This window comes from Leucoraja erinacea, chromosome 1, assembly GCF_028641065.1.
Source record: "Leucoraja erinacea ecotype New England chromosome 1, Leri_hhj_1, whole genome shotgun sequence".
In the NCBI taxonomy this organism is placed as follows: domain Eukaryota; kingdom Metazoa; phylum Chordata; class Chondrichthyes; order Rajiformes; family Rajidae; genus Leucoraja; species Leucoraja erinaceus.
This window is the reverse complement of record NC_073377.1, coordinates 168572014-168599564: the sequence shown is the minus strand read 5'-3', so window position 1 is coordinate 168599564 and position 27551 is coordinate 168572014. Positions and strand designations below refer to the sequence as shown.

The 27551-nt window shown below is 43.1% G+C and overlaps 1 protein-coding gene across 1 annotated transcript in view; it reads right to left on the bottom strand.

The window, feature by feature from the left end:
* The window catches only part of inpp4b (inositol polyphosphate-4-phosphatase type II B), a 613166-nt gene that overhangs the window by 125531 nt on the left and 460084 nt on the right, over positions 1–27551 (bottom strand). Inside the window, 3 exon segments of the mRNA XM_055647772.1 lie at positions 636–783; positions 14217–14286; positions 19962–20073. Coding sequence (XP_055503747.1) covers positions 636–783; positions 14217–14286; positions 19962–20073 — 330 coding nt within the window.

The following is a 27551-nucleotide window of genomic DNA, read 5'->3' as shown; positions in this document are numbered from 1 at the left end:
CTGCAACCTCCGGCAACCACCTGCAACCTCCGGCAACCACCTGCAACCTCCGGCAACCACCTGCAACCTCCGGCAACCACCTGCAACCTCCAGCAACCACCTGCAACCTCCGGCAACCACCTGCAACCTCCGGCAACCACCTGCAACCTCCAGCAACCACCTGCAACCTCCGGCAACCACCTGCAACCTCCAGCAACCACCTGCAACCTCCGGCAACCACCTTCAACTAGCATCGCATCCGGCTTCGACTAAAAAATCCCCAATTTTAAAAACGATAACCTATTTTTAGTCGCCGCCGGTTTTGAATTTTTTGAAATAATCGCTGGAACATAGAAGAAGCGGGAAACCACTTTCGACCATTAGGGAGACTGACAAAAATCTCCGGGAACCGCACGGAAACCTTGGGTGGGGCGCAAAGTCTCCAGAGTTTTCCGTTCAGGTTTCCTAAGTGGGACAGGGGCATTAGTCATTTACAAAGTCTAGGTGAAGTGCAACTAATGGGGTCAAATTTCAAATGAATCACAGAAAATTAGCAGGGGGTTTGAAAAGAGATAACTTCTTAAATGTGATGCCTGAAATTTTTACAATGATTAAAGATGAAAAAAGTCTTGACCTTTTTGCCTGTGGCATTTTACCTTCTTGTATCTTCCTGGATGAAGAGTTCGATCAGTTGCTTCGGGATGTGGAAGGACAGGGTGCTTTCAGCCATTTGTTCTCGTACACAGAGCCACCTGCCATTGGCTGTTGGCAATCTGTATACTTTCCAAATTATATTTTTAAACACTGCAAGGAAGGAAAATGATTGCAGTAAATCATCATGCAAATCGGTAGTCTGATAATTATTTAATCACAATAAACAAATATATACAAAGCAAAGCAGCATTGCTGCATAATGACGAGACCCATCTATCAGACTGTTGCTGCTACAAAGTCAGCTCTGAATATCATTGTTTAAACAGGAGTTACAACACACCAGTCATTTGTCCTCTAATAGATTACAATTATTGAGGCTCAGATTAGAAAACTGGCAGCAAATTGTGAAACACAAGTCGCTGATATCCTTCAGCTTCACAGCATTCACAATCCATCACCACCACTCTATTACTGCCATTGATAATATACACCAGCCAACTAGATCTGCATTTGTGCAATCCAAAGCCATGCGAACAATATCTAGTGCTGCATAAGATCATCCTTCGCAGCCTTGTTTGGGACACATGGCTTCACAGGTGTTTGTAATTGCTCAGGTGTGTTTAAATGCCTCCTTAATGCAGGTATAAGAGAGCCTAGTCTTTCCATCACCTTTAAAAATCGTATTTGCTGTTTATCAACATAAGGACCAAAGTTATGCCAATGAAAGTCAAAGAAGCCATTATGAGACTGAGAAACAAGAATAAAGCTGTTAGAGACATCAGCCAAACCTTATGCTTACCAAAATCAACTGTTTGGAACATCATTAAGCAGAAAGAGAGCACTACAGTTTGCCAAGATAGACAAAAGTGCTGGAGAAACTCCGCGGGTGCAGCAGCATCTATGGAACCCAAGGGTTTCGGCCCGAAACGTTGCCTATTTCCTTCGCTCCATAGATGCTGCTGCACCCGCTGAGTTTTTCCAGCACTTTTGCCTACCTTCAATTTTCCAGCATCTGCAGTTCCTTCTTAAACCGTTTGCCAAGAAGTACTTAAAAGATCAAGCACAGTTCTGGAAAAAGGTCTTGTGGACAGATGAGATGAAGATTAACTGCTGAAGATACTGGCTCACTAATCTTCATTGATGATACAACTGCTGATGGTAGCAGCATAATGAATTCTGAAGTGTATAGACACATCCTATCTGCTCAAGGTCAAACAAATGCCTCAAACTCATTGGCCGGCAGTTCATTCTACAACAAGACAATGATCCCAAACATACTGCTAAAGCAACAAAGGAGTTCTTCAAAGCTAAAAAATGGTCAATTCTTGAGTGGCCAAGTCAATCACCCGATCTGAATCCAATTGAGCATGTCTTTTATATGCTGAAGAGGACTAGCCCCCAAAACAAACATAAGCTAAAGATGGCTGCAATACAGGCCTGGCAGAGCATCACCAGAGAAGACACCCGGCAACTGGTGATGTCCATGAATCACAGACTTCAAGCAGTCATTACATGCAAAGGATATGCAACAAAATACTAAACATGATCACTTTCATTTACATGACATTGGTGTGTCCCAAACATTATGGTGCCCTGAAATGGGGGGGACTATGTATAAACATAGCTGTAATTTTTACCTGGTGAAACCAAAATGTATAAAAATGGCCTTTATTAAAATCTGACAATGTGCACTAAGTGATTTTTTTCTATTACAAATCTCAAATTGTGGAGTACAGAGGCAAATAAATAAATGATGGGTGTTTGTCACAAACATTATGGAGGATATTGTAGTCCACTACAACCAGGAAATAGCAGGGCAAAACAGAGAGGTCAGGTCTTAAGCTTTTACTTAAGTGTGTTTTGTCAACAGTTATTTAGTTTTGATACTGATTAGAACCATATAATTATGTTCACCATATATCTTACATTTATACTTTAAGCTCAAGCAGGTACAGAGATAACTCATGACAGCAGGAAAGTAACGGTAACTATATTGCTAAAGTTTTTCTAATGAATGCTCATTGGCCTGACATCTGAAGTCTTCCTAATTTCACGGGTACTGGTTGATCTGTTGAATATCTCCGAAATGTTCTAGTTTTGGTTGTTGATTCTTCTTGCTCATGGAATGTGGGCCGTCGCTGGTCAGTACTAAATGAAGTGAGGGCAATAGCTGCTTTTATCCGTAAGGATGACTGACATGTTGCCCTCCTTGGCCAAAAAGGAAAACTAATATCACTATTAGATCATGGTTGTGAAGAAAGTCATTAACCACAAATCAGTTGGTTGTGTGTTGTCTGCCTGACCTGCTGAGTATTTGCAGAATTCCCTGCTTTTATTTCATGTCTGAAAACCTTGACTTTTCGGTTTCAGAACAGCTTCTTCCCAACAACATTCAGGCATCCGAACACTACAAAACACTAGAGCATGAACTTTGATCTGTTTTGGTTGTAGTAAGGACTTTGGGCTTTTTACACTCGTACTGAGGTCTTGAATTATCCATTTAGAAACATAGAAACATAGAGAATAGGTGCAGGAGGAGGCCATTCGGCCCTTCGATCCAGCACCGCCATTCAATGTCATCATGGCTGATCGTCCCCTATCAATAACCCGTGCCTGCCTTCTCCCCATATCCCTTGACTCCACTAGCCCCTACAGCTCTATCTAACTCCCTCTTAAATCCATCCAGTGACTTGGCCTCCACTGCCCTCTGTGGCAGGGAATTCCATAAATTCACAACTCTCTGGGTGAAAACGTTTTTTCTCACCTCAGTCTTAAATGACCTCCCCTTTATTCTAAGACTGTGGCCCCCAGCTATCTTGTGCTACACCAAAGGGTATATCATACAGTTGTGACACACAAGTCCCCAAGGCTAACAAAGTACTTCCTTCCACTTATATATGATTGGAACCAACTTAGTACCTGATCTGTCTGGCCAGCCCAGTTTTCAAGGCGATCCATAAGAAAACCATGATCTATTGTGTCAAAAGCTGCTGTGAGGTCTAAGAGGATCAGCGCTGAGACTTTGGCCTCATCAGTGCTAACTCAAAGGTCACGGGCTATTTTTATTAGGGCAGCCTCAGTGCTGTAATTTGCTCTGAAGCCAGATTGAAATTTCTCCTAAAAGGTCACTTTGATTCAGAAAGTGTTGTATTTGGTTGAATACCACTTTCATCAGCACCTTGCTGATCAAGGGTAGATTTGATATGGGTCTGCAATTGCCCACTGTCTAAATTAGGTTTCTTTAACAGAGGCTTTACAATAGCATACAATACAATAAGTATCTGGGAACATTCCAGTCTCAAGGGAGTTGTTTATAATTAAAAGTTTTTTCTCACCTCAGTCTTAAATGACCTCCCATTTATTCCAAGACTGTGGCCCATGTTTTCTGGGCTCGCCCAAAAATTGGGAACATTTTTCCTGCATCTAGCTTGTTCAGTCCTTTTATAATTGTATATGTTTCTATAAGATCCCTCCTCACCCTTCTAAACTCCAGTGAATGCAAGGATCATCTATCTATCTATCTATCTATCTATCTATCTATCTATCTATCTATCTATCTATCTATCTATCTATCTATCTATCTATCTATCTATCTATCTATCTATCTATCCATCTATCCATCCATCTATCCATCTATCTATCCATCTATCTATCCATCTATCTATCCATCTATCTATCCATCTATCTATCCATCTATCTATCCATCCATCTATCCATCCATCTATCCATCCATCTATCCATCCATCCATCCATCCATCCATCCATCCATCCATCCATCTATCTATCCATCTATCTATCCATCTATCTATCCATCCATCTATCCATCCATCTATCCATCCATCTATCTATCCATCTATCCATCTATCTATCCATCCATCCATCCATCCATCTATCCATCCATCCATCTATCCATCCATCCATCCATCCATCCATCTATCCATCCATCTATCTATCCATCCATCTATCTATCCATCCATCCATCTACTCATTTATGGACCAAATGGCTTTTTCCCTGAGGGCAGGGCAGGGCCGTGGGATTACAATTGGTGCTGCTGCGTAGCTGCTCCGAGAACCTGGATTTGATTGGACTCTGTCAGTGTGGAATTTGTACATTATCTCCAAGACCAGGTGTTCAGGTTTCCTCCTATCTCTAAATGATGTGTGGTAGATAGATTGTGGACTGTATGTTAGTGTAAGTGGTTAAAATAAATCAAAGGGACAATTAGAAACAGATGCAGTAGGTCATTTGGCCCTTTAGACAATAGACAATAGGTACAGGAGTAGGCCATTCGGCCCTTCGAGCCAGCACCGCTATTCAATGTGATCATGGCTGATCATCCCCAATCAGTACCCCGTTCCTGCCTTCTCCCCATATCCCCTGACTCCACTATATTTAAGAGCCCTATCTAGCTCTCTCTTGAAAGCATCCAGAGAACCTGCCTCCACCGCCCTCTGAGCAGAGAATTCCACAGACTCGCCACTCTCTGTGAGAAAAAGTGTTTCCTCGTCTCCGTTCTAAATGGCTTACTCATTATTCTTAATCTGTGGCCTCTGGTTCTGGACTCCCCCAACATCGGGAACATGGTTCCTGCCTCTAGTGTGTCCAAACCCTCAACAATCTTATATGTTTCAATGAGATTCCCCCTCATCCTTCTAAACTCTAAACTTTGAGCCAGCACTGCCATTCAATATGATCATGGCTGATCATCCAAAATGATTACCCTGTTCCTGCTTTCTTCCCATATCCATGGGGTCTGTTAGCCCTATCTAACTCGCTTGAAAACATCCAGTGAATTGGCCTCCACTGCCTTCTGTGGTAGAGAATAGTAAGATTAAACGAGTACTTACCAGTACGAAGTTTGATCTGTATTTTATGAGGAGTTACGGTGAGGGATTAAGTGAAGACCCCAGCTCCAGTGCGCATGCGGCATACTTCGAAGCAGCGGTGTGAAATCACAGAATAGACACAATATTTGAAGTAAGATAGTAAAGATCACGAGACATCAGTTTATTAGTTTGATCTGTATAATGAGGGTGGGAGCGGCGGGCACTTAATCCCTCACCGTAACTCCTCATAAAATACAGATCAAACTTCGTACTGGTAAGTACTCGTTTAATCTTACTATTTTACTTCGGAGTCACGTGAGTGATTCCGTGAAGACTTCAAAGGTCTGTGATTTCAAACCGTGTAACAGTTTTTATTTCACTCACTGCCGAAGTTTATGAGGGAGGAAGTGTTATCGTAATCAACCAGTGGATCTGCTTTCAAAAGAGACAGAAAGGTATTTGTTAACAATAACAACATAACAGAGCTCCTCTGAGCTTAAATTAATATTGCAGTTTGTAATATTCTCCTGCAATTAAATCAGGTTTATCAACGGTTTATAATAAAAAATGTTCTGAACGCGGTTCCCTTGACCATTCTGCTGTATTGAAAATGTGGTCAACCGGGATGTCCATTCGTTCAGCCGCTGATATCAATGCTGCCCTAGTGGAATGGGATTAAATGTATTATTATCTATTCCGGCAGCTTTCAGTACCTGTTTGAGCCACCTTGGAGTGGTTTGGCTCGTACCCCGTTTTGGGTTACTGTGGTTGACCCATAGGCTTTCCTCTCCCTCTAAGATAGTGGGTTGTGTCTATATATAGTAGTAGATGGGTCACCACACTCAACCTGGACTCTGGTGGGTAGGCCCGGAATCCCTCCAGTGAATCGGGCGTTCCTGGTCCATATAGCCATATAACGACTACAGCACGGAAAACACAGGCGATCTCGACCCTGCTAGTTCGTGCCGAATCCATATACCTGCGAGTTAGATTTTACCAGACCTAAATATGAACTTGATGCGTCTGGGGTAATCACCATGTATCCAGTCTAGTTTATGGAGTGACCGGACTCTTTGAGCGTGTACGAGAGCCATAAGCATGAGCCTTTTTTAAAACATAGATTAAGCAAGCTGAGGGATCTGGCTGGTGCCATTCTCTGAGGTATGTCAATATCACACCAATATCCCATACATGGGTATATACCTGGGTGTTTGGGGCTTATATCATAGTGCCCTTCATAAGTTTACCTTCAGTGGATGGGATCCCATGCTCTGCTGACATGCGGTTTTAGATAAGCAGATAAGGCGCTCCATGCTGTATTTACGGCACTGTAACTCACCTTTTAGTCATGGTGTAGATGTTCCAGGAACTCCAATACGTCAGTGGTTGAATAGTTCGTTTTCCCTGCGTCGTGGCAGTATTTTTACCCATGTTAGCTTTTAGTGACTGTTCGCAGGGATGCCGACATGGTGGTAATGGTTCCTTTGGATAATCCCAGTCCCTGGTAAGGTCTATTCAAAACCTGCACCCAGGAGTTTGATGTTTCCCTGGCATGGGTGGCTTATGCCTGATACTGGGTTGAGTCAGCAACCATGGTCCACTAGGGAAATCCATAGGTGACTCGCCCACCGTGTCGTGATGAACTGGGAACCATGGCTGTAGGCCGGTCGGGCACGTTCAATATCTCGGAGACAGATCCCATCTGTATTGCGAAGTGCCCGACGGATGAGGCAGAAGGGAGGAAGGCAAAGCAGAAATTCCCCCTTCCAGCGTATAGGCTAGGCATCTATCGCTGCTGCCTCTAATCTGGTTCCTAAGTCACATACATGGGTTACTGGTGATTCCGTCTTGTGCAACCAAATTGATATCTGGCTTTCAAACTGCTTAATAAATTTAGCAGATATTTTGGGTTATGACATCTATTCAATGTAATCATAAATTGTACCCCGTGACATGGTGTCTCCTACTGTGTTCTAGCTTCCTAGGACATAGGCAGCTGATAGTTAAAATGTCTTTTGACACACCATTGACAGATTTGTTTGACCAATTTGTTGCACAACAATGATTATTATGCTCCCCATATGGTTGATATAAGCCACCACCATAGTATTATCAATCCGTAACCACATATGTACGTGCTGCATTTGAAATGCATATGCTTTTTAGCCCAATAGGCGATCACCAATCCCAAGAAGTTGATGCCCGGTATGTGTAGTAACGATGTTTGTGACTTGGTCCATCTGTTACCTGTGCTGGATATGGAGTTTAGTTGCTCCCCAGCCTAAAGTACTGGCATTGGTTTTTAAAAATAACCAAGTTGGGATTGGTGATGATAATAGGGCTGAAAACTATGCCAAATATATGTCTGCCCACCACCTTAATTGTGATATAGCTTCAGTGGGTACATTCATGATTTGATTATAGTGACCCAAGTGTCTTGGCAAAGTAACAGTCATATGGACGGAATTGTTATTGAAGCCCAGATAATCCTTGGTAGTAACGCTTCAATTCTGGTTTATCTGGGCGTGGGATGAACCTCAGCTTTAGGGAGCTGTTTCGTAGCTAGAACTGCTCCACAGCTAATTCCTTTGTTTCCCCTAATATGAGGATATCATCCAATATGTGCCATGATTATGCTTGTTTTCTTAATATTTTCATGGCCATTTTTAATAGTTTAGGGCGGAGGTTTAGACCATATGAAATGCTATATGCTCCCATGGTTGCCCTAACCGGGATATCCATGATCCAGGTAAATATATTTAGGTATCTATAATGATCCTAGTGTATGGTATAAGATAGTTAGCATCTCCCATATCAATGCTCCCCATAGGTATCCTAGGGAGATCAGATGTCTGGCAGTGACAAAACTCCACCTCCATCTTAAAGTGGATATACTCAACAGATTTATTTAGTGATATTAGATCAATGATGATGCTACATTCATCATCTTTTATAGTTTTGGTGAATATATTCGATACAAATTCCAATCCGTTTAGTAATGTGCCTGTTTAGTTCAGCTTGCCTTCTCACTTCTCTTTTCTTAGAGGGAGAAACAGCCCTTTGGGCGCATTGCTGAACTGGCAGTAAAATGCCCAATTTGAATTTGTTTTTATCCTCTAATGCTGTTGAGTATATTTTGGTTATTTGTGACAGCATCCCATGCTTAGCCCACTCCCCATGCAGTTTAGTAGAACACCCTTGTTTTAGTGTAAACTGGGAGGAACCAGACTACCTACCTCCATGCTTGTTGTTTTTCATGAAGGCGTAGTTTGCTGGTATGCTGGTGCTGTCGGTGGGGTGGCGCATCTTCCCACGGCTCCGCTCTGGGCCCCGTCTAAAAAGAACTATGGGGATCTGCAGCGGTCACCAGGCTTTCACCAGTCCTTGTTTGATATTGCTGGTGGATGCCGAGGGGTGCTGCCAGCTGGGTGTTGGATGTGATGTCCTGCTCGTCCCATAGCCTGCTCCCTCTTCCCCGCAGCAGCGGTTTGCATAGCCCCATATATTCGGGGTTGCGGGCAGGTCTATATGCACCATCGTTCAGTCGAGTATCCCAAATATGGGAACATCTTAGGCGTCAGCACCAAAGGCGAGCAAAGGTGGTAACATCTTGACCTTCTGTAGAATTCGCTGCTTGTCTGTGAGTCTACGAGACCCAGCTGCCTGCGGATTTGCCTCTGGAAAGGCCTGTTCCTGCAGGGCTTTTGTTGGGAAGATGGTCGCGTGGAGGAGCCATGTAGTGGCCCACGACACCCAGTGGCTCTTCCTGATCCTGCTCCCCTGGCATACTGCTGTTCTCGTCCGCCTGCCCAGCACTTAAGCCAGCCCAGCCCTGGCCTCCTTAGCCCTTAAAAAAGGAGCATAAAGGATGCGCTAAATGGGAGGAGGCAAAGCACTCCACTCCGCTGTTGCATCAATCCCTCGACAAGGGAGATGGCTAGTGCAATAGCACTGGGGTAGGAGTCAGCTCCCTTGGCATTCAGCCAGTGCCCCTTTACACCGGCGGCACAGGGAGCGGCTCGGTGTCGAGTGAGCGGGAGCATTGAAATAGCTCCACCGCTACCGGTGGCTGCCTCCCAGATAAGGACCCTCGTGTGGAGTTGGGCAGGCAGTCCTTCTCCTGGAGGTGAACTTCATGACCTCCTCTGGCTTGGGGAGACAGACATACTTATTTTGCCTTCTCCAACCAGTTCCAGCTTTGGAGGAAGATGGCTCCTGTAGAACCTGTAAATTGGTAAGATTTCCCCTTACCTGTAAGTAGAGGCTGCCTGCCGTTTTCCAGGCGGCGTTGTGGCGGTTCCCGGGCGGTGATTCTCCTGGTCAGGAGTCTGCAGGGCTGCCGGTCGGGTTTTTTAACATTTCCCGCCGGTCCGCGGCTGTACGGAACAGCTGTTCAGCGGACCGGTATAGCGCAGCTCCTAGCAGCGGTCCGCAGCGTTAGCGGTCCGGGTGGCACCTTTTCCCCGTCACTGTCGGCCCCACGCTGGAGTCGAAACGGGGCCCGCTCACCATGCCTCACTTTGCTCCCCCTGGAGCAAAAACCACAAGGCCCGATTAAGGTAAGTACTTACCTCTCGTCCTTGGATGCGGGAGCTGCCCGACTCCCGCTGGCTGCCGCGTTCTGCACGCTGTGCGATAATGGCGCATGCGCACTGGAGCTGGGGTCTTCACGGAATCACTCACGTGACTCCGAAGTAAAATTGATAGATACATGAGAGAGAATAAGGTACAGGTTTACAAAGAAGGGAGTAGGGGGAAAGAAACAAATGGGATTTGTGCTGCTGGGAGCTGGCAACCACTTAATGGGCCAAATAACCTCATTCTTTGAAAGTAAGTAATTACGATAAAATGGCATAGCGAAACAACTGTTGTAAATTAACTTGTTCCATACCTTTAACCATCTTGGATAACTTGTTTCTGACAGTTCCTTTCAAAATTTAAAATTTTCGAGTTTCTCTAAACTTTTGTCAAAACTCAGCCTTTTAAAATTAAAAATCTAACTCATTTATTTAAATGTACTGCCTCCAATATTTGAATGCCTCCTTTAAACTCCAAAGAGCACATTTAATTTATTGCATTTTAAAATTATTAAGCGTAGGAACAGTATAACAATGTAATTGGTTGCATGGTAACCCCATTAAAAATGCAAAATAGAACTAACGGGAGATCAGGAACATAGAAACATAGACAATAGGTGCAGGAGTAGGCCATTCGGCCCTTCGAGCCTGCACCGCCATTCAATATGATCATGGCTGATCATCCAACTCAGTATCCTGTTCTTGCTTTCTCTCCATACCCCCTGATCCCTTTAGCCACATCTAACTCCCTCTTAAATATAGCCAATGAACTGTGGCCTCAACTACCTTCTGCGGGAGAGAATTCCACAGATTCACCACTCTCTGTGTGAAAAATGTTTTCCTCATCTCGGTCATAAAAGATTTCACCCTTATCCTTAAACTGTGACCCCTTGTTCTGGACTTCCCCAACATCGGGAACAATCTTCCTGCATCTAGCCTGTCCAACCCCTTAACATAATATTGAACACAGGCCCAGTTTTTAGCCTGACCTCTATCAGTTCTGACCCCAATACACCTTCTGATCCCAAACCCGCCACTTTGTTCCGACACACGGGTTTTTCCTTTACATGTGCACACACGCACGCACACACATGCATGTGCACACACGCACACGCATGTGTGCGCACACACACACACACCCTGGATGTAACTGCAAGCCCCAAAACAACATGGCCTCAAATAAAAAAATCACTGACTCACCATGAAACAAATAATTTATGTTCCTTAACAAGTAAATGTCAACGTCTCAGTAATTTTCTCTTTTTATTTTCAATTAGTGCCAGAAAAGAACATTTTCTAGTCAATAAAATCCAGGCCTAGTAAATTTCAAATGCCCTGCACAGTTAATTTTCACTTTCATCCTCAAGGGATATACTTCCATTTGTACAACTTTGTACTTTGCCATTCCACACACAGTGCTGTCCCTCAGGGCCACTTTGAATAAGCTTTCCAAAGCAGTTCAAAATTGTAGAACAACCTCATCCTGTGGACTTACATCAGCTCAAACAAAGTTGAGGCAATTCAAAAATCAGGTCACCTTTACAAGAATGACACCAGTCAGAGATTGCAGTGCCGACTTGCAGGAAGGCAAAGGAGGGTCAAAGCCCGCCTCTGATGAGAGTACACCATCGGCTTTGAGATGGCTTCCTGTATCATGGGAAATCTGAAACTCCTATTGAATTGAAAACCAAATCTTAACAAGCAGGCTGAAATGTTCAATGAGTGCATACATGTTTCCCCTCCAAAAAAAGACTGGATTCTTAACAAAAATACAAAAATTCAAATCTGTACTAGCATCTCCATGGCTCTGACCATCAACGCATAACAGCTCAACTAGAGTTGGCTCAAAAACATTGGCACCAACATAATCATTTAAAATTCAGCAAATCTATCCATAGATGAGACTTTTGAGCCTTTGTGGATGCAGAACCTCTCCCAACAGACAGGCACAGCTAACTCCAGAGACTCCAGTCTGATTCTAAACTTGTGATGGACCATGTTCAAGTGAGTTTAATGTCGTGTGTCCCTGTATAGGACAATGAAATTCTTGCTTTGCTTAAGCACACAGAACACAGTAGGCACAGGACCATATCCTGTGTGTATAGTGTATATTGTGTATAGTTTTGGTCTCCTAATCTGAGGAAAGACATTCTTGCCATAGAGGGAGTACAGAGAAGGTTCACCAGACTGATTCCTGGGATGTCAGGACTTTCATATGAAGAAAGACTGGATAGACTCGGCTTGTACTCGCTAGAATTTGGAAGATTAACGGGGGATCTTATAGAAACTTACAAAATTCTTAAGGGGTTGGACAGGCTAGATGCAGGAAGATTGTTCCTGATGTTGGGGAAGTCCAGAACAAGGGGTCACAGTTTAAGGATAAGGGGGAAGTCTTTTAGGACCGAGATGAGAAAAACATTTTTCACACAGAGAGTGGTGAATCTGTGGAATTCTCTGCCACAGAAGGTAGTTGAGGCCAGATCATTGGCTATATTTAAGAGGGAGTTAGATGAGGCCCTTGTGGTTAAAGGGATCAGGGGGTATGGAGAGAAGGCAGGTACAGGATACAGAGTTGGATGATCAGCCATGATATTGAATGGTGGTGCAGGCTCGAAGGGCCGAATGGCCTACTCCTGCACCTAATTTCTATGTTTCTATGGATTCTACCATGGCACAAAAAATTGCAACTATTTGATCACAGACAGTAGAGCTTAATCTGATTGAGGAGGAAAAGCTGCTATTAATGAGATACTTTCTTAATACAATGATTTAACACAAGGCAGTGTAAGTGTTGCTCTTCCACCAAAAGTGAAGTACTGAAGATGCTAAAAGTCTGAAATAAAACCAAATGTGGGGAATATTCAAAGGTCAGGCAGCATCTGTGATGAGAATAATTGATTTTTTCCCCCCAACTCCTCCAATTATTTTGCTGATATCTTATGCGTCAAAAAAAAAAAAGATGTTTGCTATATTTGTTTTCATATACTGTCTGTACTAATGATTCCAAATGTTATTTCCAGATTTATCTGCATGTATTCTAATGATCTTCCTTTAAATTCCTAAACTGCGGAGATTATTTTTTTTTTTTAAATTTTTATTAGAAGCAAACACATATTATGGTAAAAACATTTCATGTATATCAGTTTATACATTATTAATATTATCAGTTGTCGACTGATTTTTTTTTTTTATATAGATAGGGAATAAGAGAGAAAGAAGAAAAAAACCAAATGGCATGATAAAAAAAGAATGGAATGATTTACTAATAATACATCATTGGAGATAGGTTCATGGATTATAAAGTGTAACTTGTCATCTAATCCTGAGCTCAAGCTTCAGTTATGTTCCCGTGCTGAACCAATCTACCCCTTCAAATAGTCAATGAATGGAGACCATATTCTGACAAAAAGTCAACTGGGGAGATTCTAACTCAATTGTTTAAACGCCCACATATACTGGTCCAGTAACCAGGTAACCCTAACCCTGTGCTGTCACAATGGACATTTTTTTCCAAGCATAAATCCTGTGATTTATCTCCAGATGGCAGCCAACAAATTAGGGAGAGGAACTTGGTCCCATGCAAGATATGAGAATTATCACTTGTAGTAGGTTGACAAAAACAAGGAAGCATCTTAAATTGTTTCTCTAAGAAATAAAAGACTCACCACTCTCTGTGAGAAAAAAAGTGTTTCCTCGTCTCTGTTCTAAATGGCTTACTCCTTATTCTTAATCTGTGGCCCCTGGTTCTGGACTCCCCCAACATCGGGAACATGTTTCCTGCCTCTAGTGTGTCCAAGCCCTTAACAATCATATGTTTCAATGAGATGCCCTCTCATCCTTCTAAACTCTAAACTTTGAGCCAGCACTGCCATTCAATATGATCATGGTTGATCATCCAAAATGATTACCCTGTTCCTGCTTTCTTCCCATATCCATGGACTCTGTTAGCACTAAGAGCTATATCTAACTCTCTTGAAAACATCCAGTGAATTGGCCTCCACTGCCTTCTGTGGTAGAGAATTGATAGATACATGAGAGAGAATAAAATAAAAGGTTGTCAATTTTTCATATAAGGATATTTGCAAAGCTTCAGAAAGAGCATTAATTTTACATGGGTTAGACTGCATAAGCAATTTGTACAGGTTAATTATAGCTCGGACAAATAAAATAAAATCATACCTGAATCAAGTAGCGAGAATTTCCCTGCGTCATTAATCGCCCGGTGCAAAACACTCCCATGTAAAGGTGACTGGTAAAAAGAGATCATACAAAACTCAATACAGTTCAAAATATTTATGGCTTAAAATTATGACATGAAATTAGCTGAATGAATGCTTTCTGCTGTTCCATGACATTGCCATGTTCACTATTTCAGCCTAAGTCATAACACACACACAAACCCTTTTGACAATTATCTTTTCCCAAACATGAGTTTTAATGCACAATCTGAAAAAACAATTAAAATAAAACAGTTTGATTTGTTTTAATTGCATTTAGCATTACAAAAGATGATTATAAATGATATTTGTATCTAATGCTAGCATAATTGAAAAAAACATGTGGACAGTTATGTGGATAGGAAAGGTTTATACAGGCAAATGTGACTAGCTTTGATGGTGCATCTTGGTCGGCATGGATGAGTTAAGCTGATACACATGCTTCCATGATGTATTGCTTTGACTGCAATTGATGAGTTTTAGCACATTTTTCATTCCATTTTACCAAATGGTTTCTTGTGCATATCTATCCATCTATCTATCGAGTGAGTGAGTGAGTGAGTGGGTGAGTGAGTGAGTGAGTGGGTGAGTGAGTGGGTGGGGTTGAGGTGAGTGAGTGAGTGCGTGAGTGAGTGAGTGAGTGGGTGAGTGAGTGGGTGGGTGGGTGAGTGAGTGAGTGAGTGAGTGAGTGGGTGAGTGAGTGAGTGGGTGGGTGGGTGAGTGAGTGAGTGAGTGAGTGAGTGGGTGGGTGAGTGGGTGGGTGAGTGAGTGAGTGAGTGTAAGTGGGTGGGGGAGTGAGTGAGTGAGGGGGTGAGGGAGTGAGTGAGTGAGTGAGGGGGTGAGTGAGTGAGTGAGTGAGTGAGTGAGTGAGTGGGTGAGTGGGTGGGTTTGTGGGCAAGTGAGTGGGCGAGTGAGTGAGTGAGTGATTGAGTGAGTGGGTGAGTGGGTGAGTGGATGAGTGGGTGGGTGAGTGGGTGGGTGAGTGAGTGGGTGGGTGGGTGGGTGAGTGGGTGGGTGAGTGGGTGAGTGAGTGAGTGAGTGAGTGGGTGGGTGAGTGGGTGAGTGAGTGAGTGGGTGGGTGTGAGTGAGTGGGTGGGTGGGTGAGTGGGTGGGGGAGTGGGTGGGTGAGTGGGTGAGTGAGTGAGTGAGTGAGAGAGTGAGTGGGTGAGTGGGTGAGTGAGTGAGTGAGTGGGTGAGTGGGTGAGTGGGTGAGTGAGAGTGAGTGAGTGGGTGAGTGGGTGGGTGAGTGGGTGAGTGGGTGGGTGAGTGAGTGAGTGAGTGAGTGAGTGAGTGAGTGGGTGGTTCAGTGGGTGAGTGGGTGGGTGAGTGAGTGAGTGAGTGGGTGAGTGAGTGGGTGGGTGAGTGAGTGAGTGAGTGAGTGAGTGGGTGGGTGAGTGAGTGAGTGAGTGAGTGAGTGAGTGAGTGGGTGGGTGAGTGAGTGGGTGAGTGAGTGAGTGGGTGGGTGGGTGGGTGAGTGAGTGAGTGAGTGGGTGAGTGAGTGAGTGAGTGGGTGGGTGAGTGGGTGAGTGAGTGAGTGAGTGAGGAGTGAGTGAGTGGGTGAGTGAGTGGGTGGGTGAGTGGGTGAGTGAGTGCGTGGGTGAGTGTGTGTGTGTGGGTGAGTGTGTTGGGTGAGTGTGTGGGTGAGTGGGTGAGTGGGTGAGTGTGAGTGGGTGAGTGGGTGGGTGGGTGGGTGGGTGGGTGGGTGAGGAGTGGGTGAGTGGTGGGTGAGTGAGTGGGTGAGTGGGTGAGTGAGTGAGTGAGTGGGTGAGTGGGTGAGTGGGTGGGTGAGTGGGTGGGTGAGTGAGTGTGTGTGTGTGTGCGTCAGACTATGTGTCTAGCAAACAGTTAATATAGAAGGCATTTGACTTCAACCATTGTTAAGATGAAGAGTTTAATTAACAATGCAAAGTAGTTTAGCACTTTCTATTCATGTTTTTTTGTAGGAATGTATTTTAAAAATATAATGTTCCAGATGCGTGGGCAAGTGCACTGCAAGCCAACATCACATATGTTACTAGTGTTTACAACTGATTACATCCTCAGCTATACTAATGCAAACATTTATTGTCTTGGTGATAACTTTTTAGAAGTTTTATATCTCCCATGTAAAGGTGACTGGTAAAGAAGAGATCACACACAACTCAATACAGCTCAAAATATTTATGGCTTAAAATTATGACATGAAATTAGCTGAATGAATGCTTTCTGCTGTTCCATCACATTGCCATGTTCACTATTTCAGCCTAAGTCATAACACACACACACAAACCCTTTTGACAATTATCTTTTCCCAAACATGAGTTTTAATGCACAATCTGAAAAAACAATTAAAATAAAACCGTTTGATTTGTTTTAATTGCAGTTATCATTACAAAAGATGATTTTAAATGATATTTGTATCTAATGCTAGCATAATTGAAAAAACATGTGGACAGTTATGTGGATAGGAAAGGTTTATACAGGCAAATGTGACTAGCTTTGATGGTGCATCTTGGTCGGCATGGATGAGTTAGGCTGATACGCCTGCTTCCATGATGTATTGCTTTGACTGCAATTGATGAGTTTTAGCACATTTTTCATTCCATTTTACCAAATGGTTTCTTGTGCATATCTATCCATTTATCTATCGAGTCAGTGAGTGAGTGAGTGGGTGGTTGAGTGAGTGAGTGGGTGGGTGGGTGGGTGGGTGGGTGAGTGAGTGGGGGGGTGGGTGGGTGAGTGGGTGGGTGAGTGAGTGGGTGGGTGGGGTGGGGTGGGTGAGGAGTGAGTGAGTGGGGGGTGAGTGAGTGGTGGGGGGTGGGGTGAGTGGGTGGGTGGGTGATGTGGTGGGTGAGTGGGTGGGTGAGTGGGTGGGTGGGTGAGTGGGTGGGTGAGTGTGGGTGGGTGGGTGGGTGGGTGAGTGGGTGGGTGAGTGAGTGAGTGAGTGAGTGGGTGGGTGAGTGGGTGAGTGAGTGGGTGGGTGGGTGAGTGAGTGAGTGAGTGAGTGAGTGAGTGGGTGAGTGAGTGAGTGAGTGAGTGAGTGAGTGGGTGAGTGAGTGGGTGAGTGAGTGAGTAACTTTTTAGAAGTTTTATATCCTCATTGATTGTTAGACCACCAGCTGGTACCGACCATATTCAAACCTTAGGAAAGTGAAAATACAATATCTGAACCATCTCCATAAATCAAAATCCTAATTTAGTTCCCTGTTTTCCAACAGGATTGGACGAAGAGCTTTGCACTGTACACATGACCATAATAAACTAAACTAAGTTGGGTGGATTTCCACAAAAGAACACAGAAATATTGCTGTTCAAATGACAGTGCAACAAATATTTAAATTCAAATCTCCCTTATCAAGTGATTTGGGCAACAAAATTGTAATATAATCAAAACAAAACTACAGATGCTTAAAAAGGGAACATCTACGATACTGTACACTCTAAATTCATGAAAGTAATAATAACTTTTGAAAGGGGTATTTGGAGATAGTGGAAGTAAAGGAAACAAGTTGAAACAGGAAATTTCAGCCATATTTATGCAGAGCGAAAAACTATTGATTGTCTTGAGTTAAAGCTAAACTTCAGGAGCCAAACCTTCCCATGGAAGATGCAGTGTCACTTTTCAAGCTTTCAACAGGCATTGATGTATAGTAATGCAAGAGTTCAAAAGAATTCCACAGGAGACGGGAAAGTGACAGGAGACGGGAAAGTCAAGGTTGCTCTTACAGACCGAGTAGAGGTGTTCAGCAAAGTGATCACCCAATCTGCTTGCAGTTTCTTCTATGTAGAGGAGGCCACATTTTAGACAATAGACAATAGGTGCAGGAGTAGGCCATGCAGCCCTTCGAGCCAGCACCGCCATTCGATGTGATCATGGCTGATCATCCACAATCAGTACCCCGTTCCTGCCTTCTCCCCATATCCCCTGACTCCGCTATCTTTAAGAGCCCTATCTAGCTCCCTCTTGAAAGCATCCAGAGAACCCGCCTCCACCACCCTCTGAGGCAGTGAATTCCACAGACTCCCCACTCTCTGTGTGAAAATGTTTTTCCTCATCTCAGTTCTAAATGGCCTACCCCTTATTTTTAAAGTGTGACCCCTGGTTCTGGACTCCCCCAACATCGGGAACATGTTTCCTGCATCTAGCGTGTCCAATCCCTTAATAATTTTATATGTTTCTATAAGACTCCCTCTCATCCTTCTAAACTCCAGAGTGTACAAGCCCAGCTGCTCTATTCTCTCAGCATATGACAGTCCCGCCTTGAATTAACCTTGTGAACCTACGCTGCACTCCCTCAATAGCAAGAATGTCCTTCCTCAAATTAGGAGGCCAAAACTGTACACAATACTCCAGGTGTGGTCTCACCAGGACTCTGTACAACAGCAAAACACCCCTTTGCTCCTATACTCAACTCCTCTCATTATGAAGGCCAACATGGCATTAGCTTTCTTCACTGCCTGCTGCACCTGCATGCTTACTTTCAGTGACTGGTGTACAAGGACATCCAGGTCTCGTTGTACTAACCTGACACCAATGAAGGGGAATTAAGGCAAATATTGGTTAGGTCCATGGAACATGTGGTTTGGAGACAGTGAGTGGAGATAAACAAGCACATGACAGTACTGCCATCCCAGGAATTAACCTTGGAAACCTACTCCCTCAATAGCAAGTCTGAACAACGGTTTCGGCCCGAAACGTTGCCTATTTCCTTTGCTTCATAGATGCTGCTGCACCCGCTGAGTTTCTCCAGCATTTTTGTGTACCCTCAATAGCAAGAATGTCCTTCCTCAAATACAATCTGATTCATTTAACATATTCAAAGCTGAAACACAATTTTATAAAAGGGCCTTGGTGGCAACGAGGGACAGCGGCAAATTAGAGTGGAGGCCAATATCATATCAGCATTGACCGTGCTTTTGGGAGTGAGAGTGAGCGAGTAGATGGGAGTAGGAGCAGGAGAGACAGAGCAAGTGAAGGAGGGGAGGGGGAGGAGGGAGGGAGCGGGAGAGGAGGGAGCAGGAGGGAGGGGGAGGGAGCAGGGAGGGAGGGAGGGAGGGAGGGAGGAGGAGGGAGCAAAGAAAGCAGGGAAGCAAAGAAAGGGAGCAGGAGGGAGGGATGATCATCGATTATGAAAAAAGGAGAAAATATGAATAATTTGGAGAAAATATGAATGAATCAGATTCATTAATTTACTTGAAATAGTATTTTCCTCTTTCGGAGGGAAATCAATTAAACAAATCCTTTCCCTCCTCTGCTCTATCCCTTCATTCATCAGTAACGAAATGAGAAATCTTGATGATGTGATGAACATTAAGGATACATTTTAGGGATAAAAGATAAACAAGATGATAAGCCCATTCATGACGATAAAAGATGACAGGCAGGTGCGACGGAAATAATCAGATGGAAAAGACATGTTCATAAAACGTGAAAGGAAAGTGCTGCAGGAAGTGTTACATGACATGTGAAAGGCTTCATACATATTGCAGAGATATTTTCATCTGTGCATCAATTATCTATTATGAATATGCAATATTTTTCAAAGTTTATAAGGGATTTGAATTATAACAGGATAAGCTAAGCGGCTTTATCTTGCAAAATCTTACATTCCTTTTAATTAACAGATAAATTAAGTGTAGTTCAACGAATATCGCAGCGAATACCTTAATTAATAAATCATAAATTCAATGCCACATTTAAATAGATTTAAAAAAAATAAACCGTTACCTTTTCACTCGTAGCTTTAGAAGGAGTTTGGTCGGCTTCTTCATTCTCATTTTCTCCCATTTTCAGGTTGCTGACCACTATGGTCCCCACTATGCTTGAACCATCCAGGGGACTGAAACACAAATGAATACTCATAACTCAAAAAGTTTTTTTAAAATCCTCAAACGTACTTTGCTTTTAGTTGTACATTCTCAAATGAACACGGCAGGTGTTACACTGCAAGGGCCAGGAAGCGAGCGGGCAAGATCATCTCTGACCCCCCCCCTCACCCTGGCCACAAACTCTTTGAATCACTTCTCTCTGGAAGGCAACTCCGGACCGTCAAAGCTGCCACAGCCAGACATAAAAACAGTTTTTATCCACGAGTAGTTGCTCTACTCAACAGCCAAAAATCTGTAGCCTCCCTTTGATCTGGTATTTTGTTGGTTCACATGCTTGATCAATGGTGTTTTATCATGAATGTTTTATTATTATTAATGTTTAGTGTTTTCTGAGTCATTCGTAACTGTCACTGTGTGTCATGTTGTTACTTGTGGGCGGAGCACCAAGGCAAATTCCTTGTATGTGAATACTTGGCCAATAAACTTACTTACTTAATTTATTTCAAGCATATTGTGGCTGCAGAACTATTCAAAGAGATATCCATATTTTATCCATGTATACACAAATAACACAATCATATTGCCCACTACCAAGTGGCAAGATCATTGCACACTCAAACATTGTAAACATTCAAACGACTAATAACATATCTTACTTGTCACAGTAACATTCATGTGAAAAGATGGCTTGTTAAATCATCTAGTTTAAATGTAAGAATACATTCTCTATTCCAATAGAATAAATCAGTGACAGTTTTAGACAATAATACAACATGTTTTTATTTCTACATTCTTTGTCTAATTCGGACTAATATTGAGCATCCTGGCTTCACGAATAATGCAGTAAATAAGGAACCACGACTGACCTTCAAAGGATTTGAAACCCGGCTAGGTAGTAATATTTTCTGACGGCTAATGAACAGAATAACTCAGCTGGTGCACACAAGACAAAGTGCTCCCTTCTCTGGGAAATGTGGACTAGATCGAGTAACTGGGACAGAATTAGGTGATGCATAATGTCACAAGAATGTCTCTTGTCACAATGTTCAGCAGCACTGTAAGCCTCTGCTCTATACAGTGCCCTCCATAATGTTTGGGACAAAGACCCGTCATTTATTTATTTGCCTCTGTACTCCACAATTTGAGATTTGTAATAGAAAAAAAATCACATGTGGTTAAAGTGCACATTGTCAGATTTTAATAAAGGCCATTTTTATACATTTTGGTTTCACCATGTAAAAATTACAGCTGTGTTTATACAAAGTCCCCCTATTTCAAGGCACCATAATGTTTGGGACACAGCAATGTCAAAGTAGTCACGTTTAGTATTTTGTTACATATCCTTTGCATGCAATGACTGCTTGAAGTCTGTGATTCATGGACATCACCAGTTGCTGGGTGTCTTCTCTGGTGATGCTCTGCCAGGCCAGTATTACAGCCATCTTTAGCTTATGCTTGTTTTGGGGGCTAATCCCCTTCAGTTTTCTCTTCAGCATATAAAAGGCATGCTCAATTGGGTTCAGATCGGGTGATTGACTTGGCCACGCAAGAATTTACAATTTTTTAGCTTTGAAAAACTCTTTGTTGCTTTAGCAGTATGTTTGGGATCATTGTCTTGTTGTAGAATGAACCGCTGGCCAATGGGTTTTGAGGCATTTATTTGAACTTGAGCAGATAGGATGTGTCTATACACTTCAGAATTCATTATGCTTCTACCATCAGCAGTTGCATCATCGATGAAGATTATTGAGCCAGTACCTTCAGCAGCCATACATGCCCAGGCCATAACGCCCCCACCACTGTGTTTCACAGATGAGGTGGTATGCTTTGGATCTTGGGCAGTTCCTTCCCTCCTCCACACTTTGCTCTTGCCATCACTCTGATACAAGTTAATCTTCGTCTCGTCTGTCCACAAGACCTTTTTCCAGAACTGTGGTTGCTCTTTTAAGTACTTCTTGGCAAACTGTAACCTGGCCATCCTATTTTTGTGGCTAACCAGTGATTTGCATCTTGCAGTGTAGCCTCTGTATTTCTGTTCATGAAGTCTTCCGCAGACAGTGGTCATTGACAAATGCACACCTGACTCCTGAAGAGTGTTTCTGATCTGTTGGACATGTGTTTGGGGATTTTTCTTTATTATAGAGAGAATTCTTCAGTCATCAGCTGTGAAGGTGTTCCTTGGCCTGCCGGTCCTTTTGCGATTAGTAAGACAACAGTGCTCACTTTCTTCTTAATGATGTTTCAAACAATTGATTTTGGTAAGACGACTAAGATTTAGCTGATGTCTCTTAACAGTTTTATTCTTGTTTCTCAGTCTCATAATGGTTTCTTTGACTTTCATTGGCACAACTTTGGTCCTTATGTTGATGAACAGCAATAAAAGTTTCCAAAGGTGATGGAAAGACTGGAGGAAAGACGTCTTCTTCTATATAGTGTTTTTTTGGTGGTTGGCAACTCTTTTGGTGCATTACCGCCACCAACTGGCATGGAGTGTGGATCAAACAACACCATTATATATACTAATATCCTATATCCTTCCGAACAAATTGGTTTCCCTAAGAAAAAGCAACAGGATTTGATAGAACTTATATGAACTCCCTTGCAAAATATCTACCAAATCAAATTGTACTCTTTCTTTTCTGAACTGCTCACTCATCCGTCCTCTCTCCTCCTCATACCTCTCACAATGTACAATGACATGCTCTATTGTCTCTTCTTGCCCACAGTATTCACATCTGCCTGTATTATGCTTGCCTATTATAAAAAGTGTACTGTTCAGACCAGTGTGTCCAAATCTAATTCTTGAAACCACTGTCTCCTCTTCTCTGTTCTTTCCTGCACATCTCATCTCTCCCACTTTCCTCTGGACTCTGTAGAACCACCGTCCTTTCCGCTCTTCCTCCCATTGCTTTTGCCATCTTTCCTTCAGTCTTTGCATAATAATGTATTTGATTTCAGTTTTACCTATGTTAATACTTAAATCAATCTTACTTCTTTTTGTTACCTCTTTTGCTACCTTATCTGCCATTTTGTTTCCTCTAATGCCAATGTGTGCTAGACCAGAGGAAAGACTAGGTGCTGAGAGCTCTCTTATACCTGCATTAAGGAGGCAATTAAACACACCCGAGCAATTACAAACACCTGTGAAGCCATGTGTCCCAAAATGGGGGGGCTATGTATAAAGACAGCTGTAATTTCTACATGGTGAAACCAACATGTATAAATATCCCCTTTAATAAAATCTGACAATATGCATTATAACCACATGTGATTTTTTTTCCTATTACAAATCTCAATTTGTGGAGTACAGAGGCAAATAAATAAATGATGGGTCTTTGTCCCAAACAATATGGAGGGCACCGTATATTCAAATGAAAGTCACGATTATAATTGTTTCCCCCACTCTTTCAGTCAATGTTTCCTAGATCATAGGAACTAGCTGCAGAAACAAAAATGCCTTCAACTCCCCTCTGGTCCCATTGTCATCAAATACATTAAACGAGGGTCCTCTTGATCTTCAGCCGGTGTAACAAAAGGTTTTACTCATGTCAAAACTACTCAAAATTATAAACTGTTATTAAATCTTTCCTTAACCTTCCCGACTGGTTGCTCATTGATGGAGTGTCAACAACTTATTGAAGCTTGCCCAATTAACAATCATTTCCTCCAATCTGTCAGGAAAAGTAGGGGTAGAAGGGCAGTAATTTGTACAAAAGATTTGAAGTGCACAGAGATTGACCGTGGGAGATTCTGTTCTTTTGAATATCTTGCCATTAACCTTCAAACAGATGAAACTGTGCTCACTAACACTGTACAGGCCACCCAGACAGCTATCCTTATTCCAATTCTCCAAATTGATATCACTGGTCATCATGAGATATGACAGAGTGATTTTAAATGGAGGTTAACATTCAAGTAAACAACAGCACAGGCCTCAAGGCGACGGGGTTTCTGAGCTTACTTGACACGCGCGACTTGACTCAACATGTAAATGAGGCCACACACAAATAGGGAAATACATTGGACCCGGTAATATCCCCAGGGCTATAAATTGCTAACATCCTGGTGTTTGATTTTACTCTTTCTGACCATTACTGTGTGTTTTGCGATGTGTTTTTTAAAAGTTGTTTGGGCTCCCTTTGGAGTCTACATGTAAACCGCGCTTTTCAGATCCTACAGCAGTATTTTCTGAGCTTGTAAGTTCATCCGCTCTTCTCACCCCGGGAGATTCTATTGACGAAATGATAAAAGCTTGCAAATTACACGACCTCGTGGTCGCGTTGAGGCGCGACGGTCCAGCGAAGGTCGCGTGCGACTTCATTCGACCGCACAAGCATCTGGCGCGCGTGACGTCATTTGAAGATGGACACAAAGCTGGAGTAACTCAGCGGGACCGGCAGCATCTCTGGAGAGAAGCAATGGGTGACGTTTCGTGTCGAGACTCTTCTTCAGTCTGAAAAGAAGGGTCTTGACCCAAAACGTCACCCATTGCTTCTCTCCAGAGATGCTGCCGGTCCCGCTGAGTTACTCCAGCATTTTGTGTCCATCTTCAGTTTTCTTGGCCCCGCTCTGGGAGTAGAAGTGGGGGCGGATCCGGACCGCAACGGCCGTGAGCCCCAGGCCGAGTTCGGCGATCGTTTGCCTGCTTCTGCTGCTGTTGGAGGTGAGACGTTGCGTCGTGCCAGGGTCTTGGGCCTGCCCCACTTTGGCCGTCAGTTACACGACAGGTCGTTGGCGCACGAAGATTTCATTCGCTACAAAAATTTCGGAGCCCCGCGCGATGTCGCGCACAACTACATACCCCTCCGCGCTTCTCAGTAGGACCGGCCCCGCGCGGCCATACGATGCCCGTACGCCTCAATACGACCACGAGGTCGTGTAATTTGCGTGCCAAGGACACGTAAGTGGGACAGGCCCTTTAGGGTTAAAACCTCTCCATGGTTAAATAACTGTTTAAAAAATCATGTAGAGTAGCTGAAAGAAAGTGGACTAGAAGTACATCTTGGCATCTATAAAGAAACCATTGCTACATAATAATGCTGTTAGATCTGTAGGGAGGACCCATTTTTTTCAAATGATTGCAGAAAATTTAATCTTACAAATAGTAAGATTGTGTTCTCCACCATTGACAGATTACTAAACTCTGCCTCAATCCCTGATTTTTTAAGCCAAGCTTCTGCTGAAAAATGTGAGCTGTTTGCCGATTAGTTTAAAGATAAGGTTTAGACTATCAGAGCTGGTGTCCCTTTAGATTCTACTGTCCTCTACTGCTGACCTAGCAAGGCAAACTTGAGCAATTTCATAAGTATTTCTACCTCAGAACTTTGTAAAATTGTGGCTGAGAGCTAATCCACTACCTGTCATTTTGACACCGTTCCTACAACGTTTTTAAAAGAATGTTTTTTAACAGTTTATCCAGCTTTGTTCTTACAATTGCAGGAATCTAAGAACAATCTAAGAACAAATTGCAGCTTTGTTCTTAGATGCAGAAAAAATGTTCCCAATGTTGGGCGAGTCCAGAACCAGAGGCCACAGTCTTAGAATAAAGGGGAGGTCATTTAAGACTGAGGTGAGAAAAAAACTTCTTCACCCAGAGAGTTGTGAATTTATGGAATTCCCTGCCACAGAGGGCAGTGGAGGCCAAGTCACTGGGTGGATTTAAGAGAGAGTTAGATAGAGCTCTAGGGGCTAGTGGAGTCAAGGGATATGGGGAGAAGGCAGGCACGGGTTATTGATAGGGGACGATCAGCTATGATCACAATGAATGGCGGTGCTGGCTCGAAGGGCCGAATGGCCTCCACCTGCACCAATTTTCTATGTTTCTAATTATAAACAACCTCCTTGAGACTGGAATTTTCCCAGATACTTATAAAACTGCTATCATCGTAAAGCCTCTGTTAAAGAAACCAAAGTTAGACAGTGGGCTACTGAGCAATTCCAGACCCATATCAAATCTACCCTTGATCAGCAAGGTGCTGATGAAAGTGGTCTTCAACCAAATACAACACTTTCTGAATCAAATTGACCTTTTTGGAGAAATTTCAATCTGGCTTCAGAGCAAATTACAGCACTGAGGCTGCCCTGATAAAAATAGTCCGTGACCTTTGAGTTAGCACTGATGAGGCCAAAGTCTCAACGCTGATCCTCTTAGACCTCACAGCAGCTTTTGACACAATAGATCATGGTTTTCTTATGGATCGCCTTGAAAACTGGGCTGGCCAGACAGATCATGTACTAAGTTGGTTCCAATCATATATTAGTGGAAGGAAGTACTTTGTTAGCCTTGGGGACGATGTGTCACAGCTGTATGACATACCCTTTGGTGTAGCACAAGATAGCTGACTTGGCCTGTTACTCTTTTCTTGGTATATGCTGCCGCTAGGAGGAGTTATCAGGCAGCATCATGTAAATTCTCTAAGTTATGCTGATGACACTCAGTTATACTTCTCTGTCAAACCCACTGGTGCAAATGCCTTAAGTTCTTTGACCTCCTGCCTATTTTTCATTAAAAAGTGGATGAATGCTAACTTTCTTAAACTCAACGATGAAAAGACAGAAATGTTATTACTTGGATCAAAACCCAAGTGAAAGATGTTACACGGTAAACAGGGAAATTGTCACAGAGAGTGGTCAGTCTGTGGAATTCTCTGCCTCAGCGGGCGGTGGAGGCAGGTTCTTTGGATGCTTTCAAGAGAGAGCTAGATAGGGCTCTTAAAAATAGTGGAGTCGGGGGATATGGGTAGAAGGCAGGAACGGGGTTCTGATTGGGGATGATCAGCCATGATCACATTGAATGGCGGTGCTGGCTCGAAGACCTATTGTCTGTTGTCTATTATCTGTAGTTCCTGGTTTCTCCAATATCAAGAAACACTGGTAATGTCACTCAGGCTTGGCCATTCTATTATTGGCTCTTGTATTATTCTTATTAGACAGAGCATAGTAGGCCAGCAGGTCCAGGGCAATGCACTTGGGTGACTTGATAGCTATGGTTGAAGATTTGCCACTTGTGCATGTTGATGGTTCTGGGTATGACATTTAGAGCAGCCTTAGTGTGCCAGGGTGGGATGAGGCATTTAAATACAATGCTGTTTAAGAAGTCTGATTGATAAAGATTGCACAGCTTGTGTTGAATTAAATAGTAATTAACACTAATAATGCAATTGATGGAAAATGGGATTTGCAAATGAATTCTCTCAATAGTGTGAATGTTTTCTTTTGTTAACAAGGTGCATTTATTTTTTTGATCTAATGAAACAACTGCTGTACATCGGAAGGATTTGTAATTATTTTATAGATACAGCGCAGCCCAGCACCCCCGCATACACGAGCACAATCTAACAAATACGAGGGACAATTTACAATTTACAATTTTACCCAGCCAATTAGCCTACAAACCTGTATGACTTTGGGGTGTGGGAGGAAACCGAAGATCTCGGAGAAAACCCACGCAGGGAAAACCTACGAACTCCATACAGACAACACCAGTAGT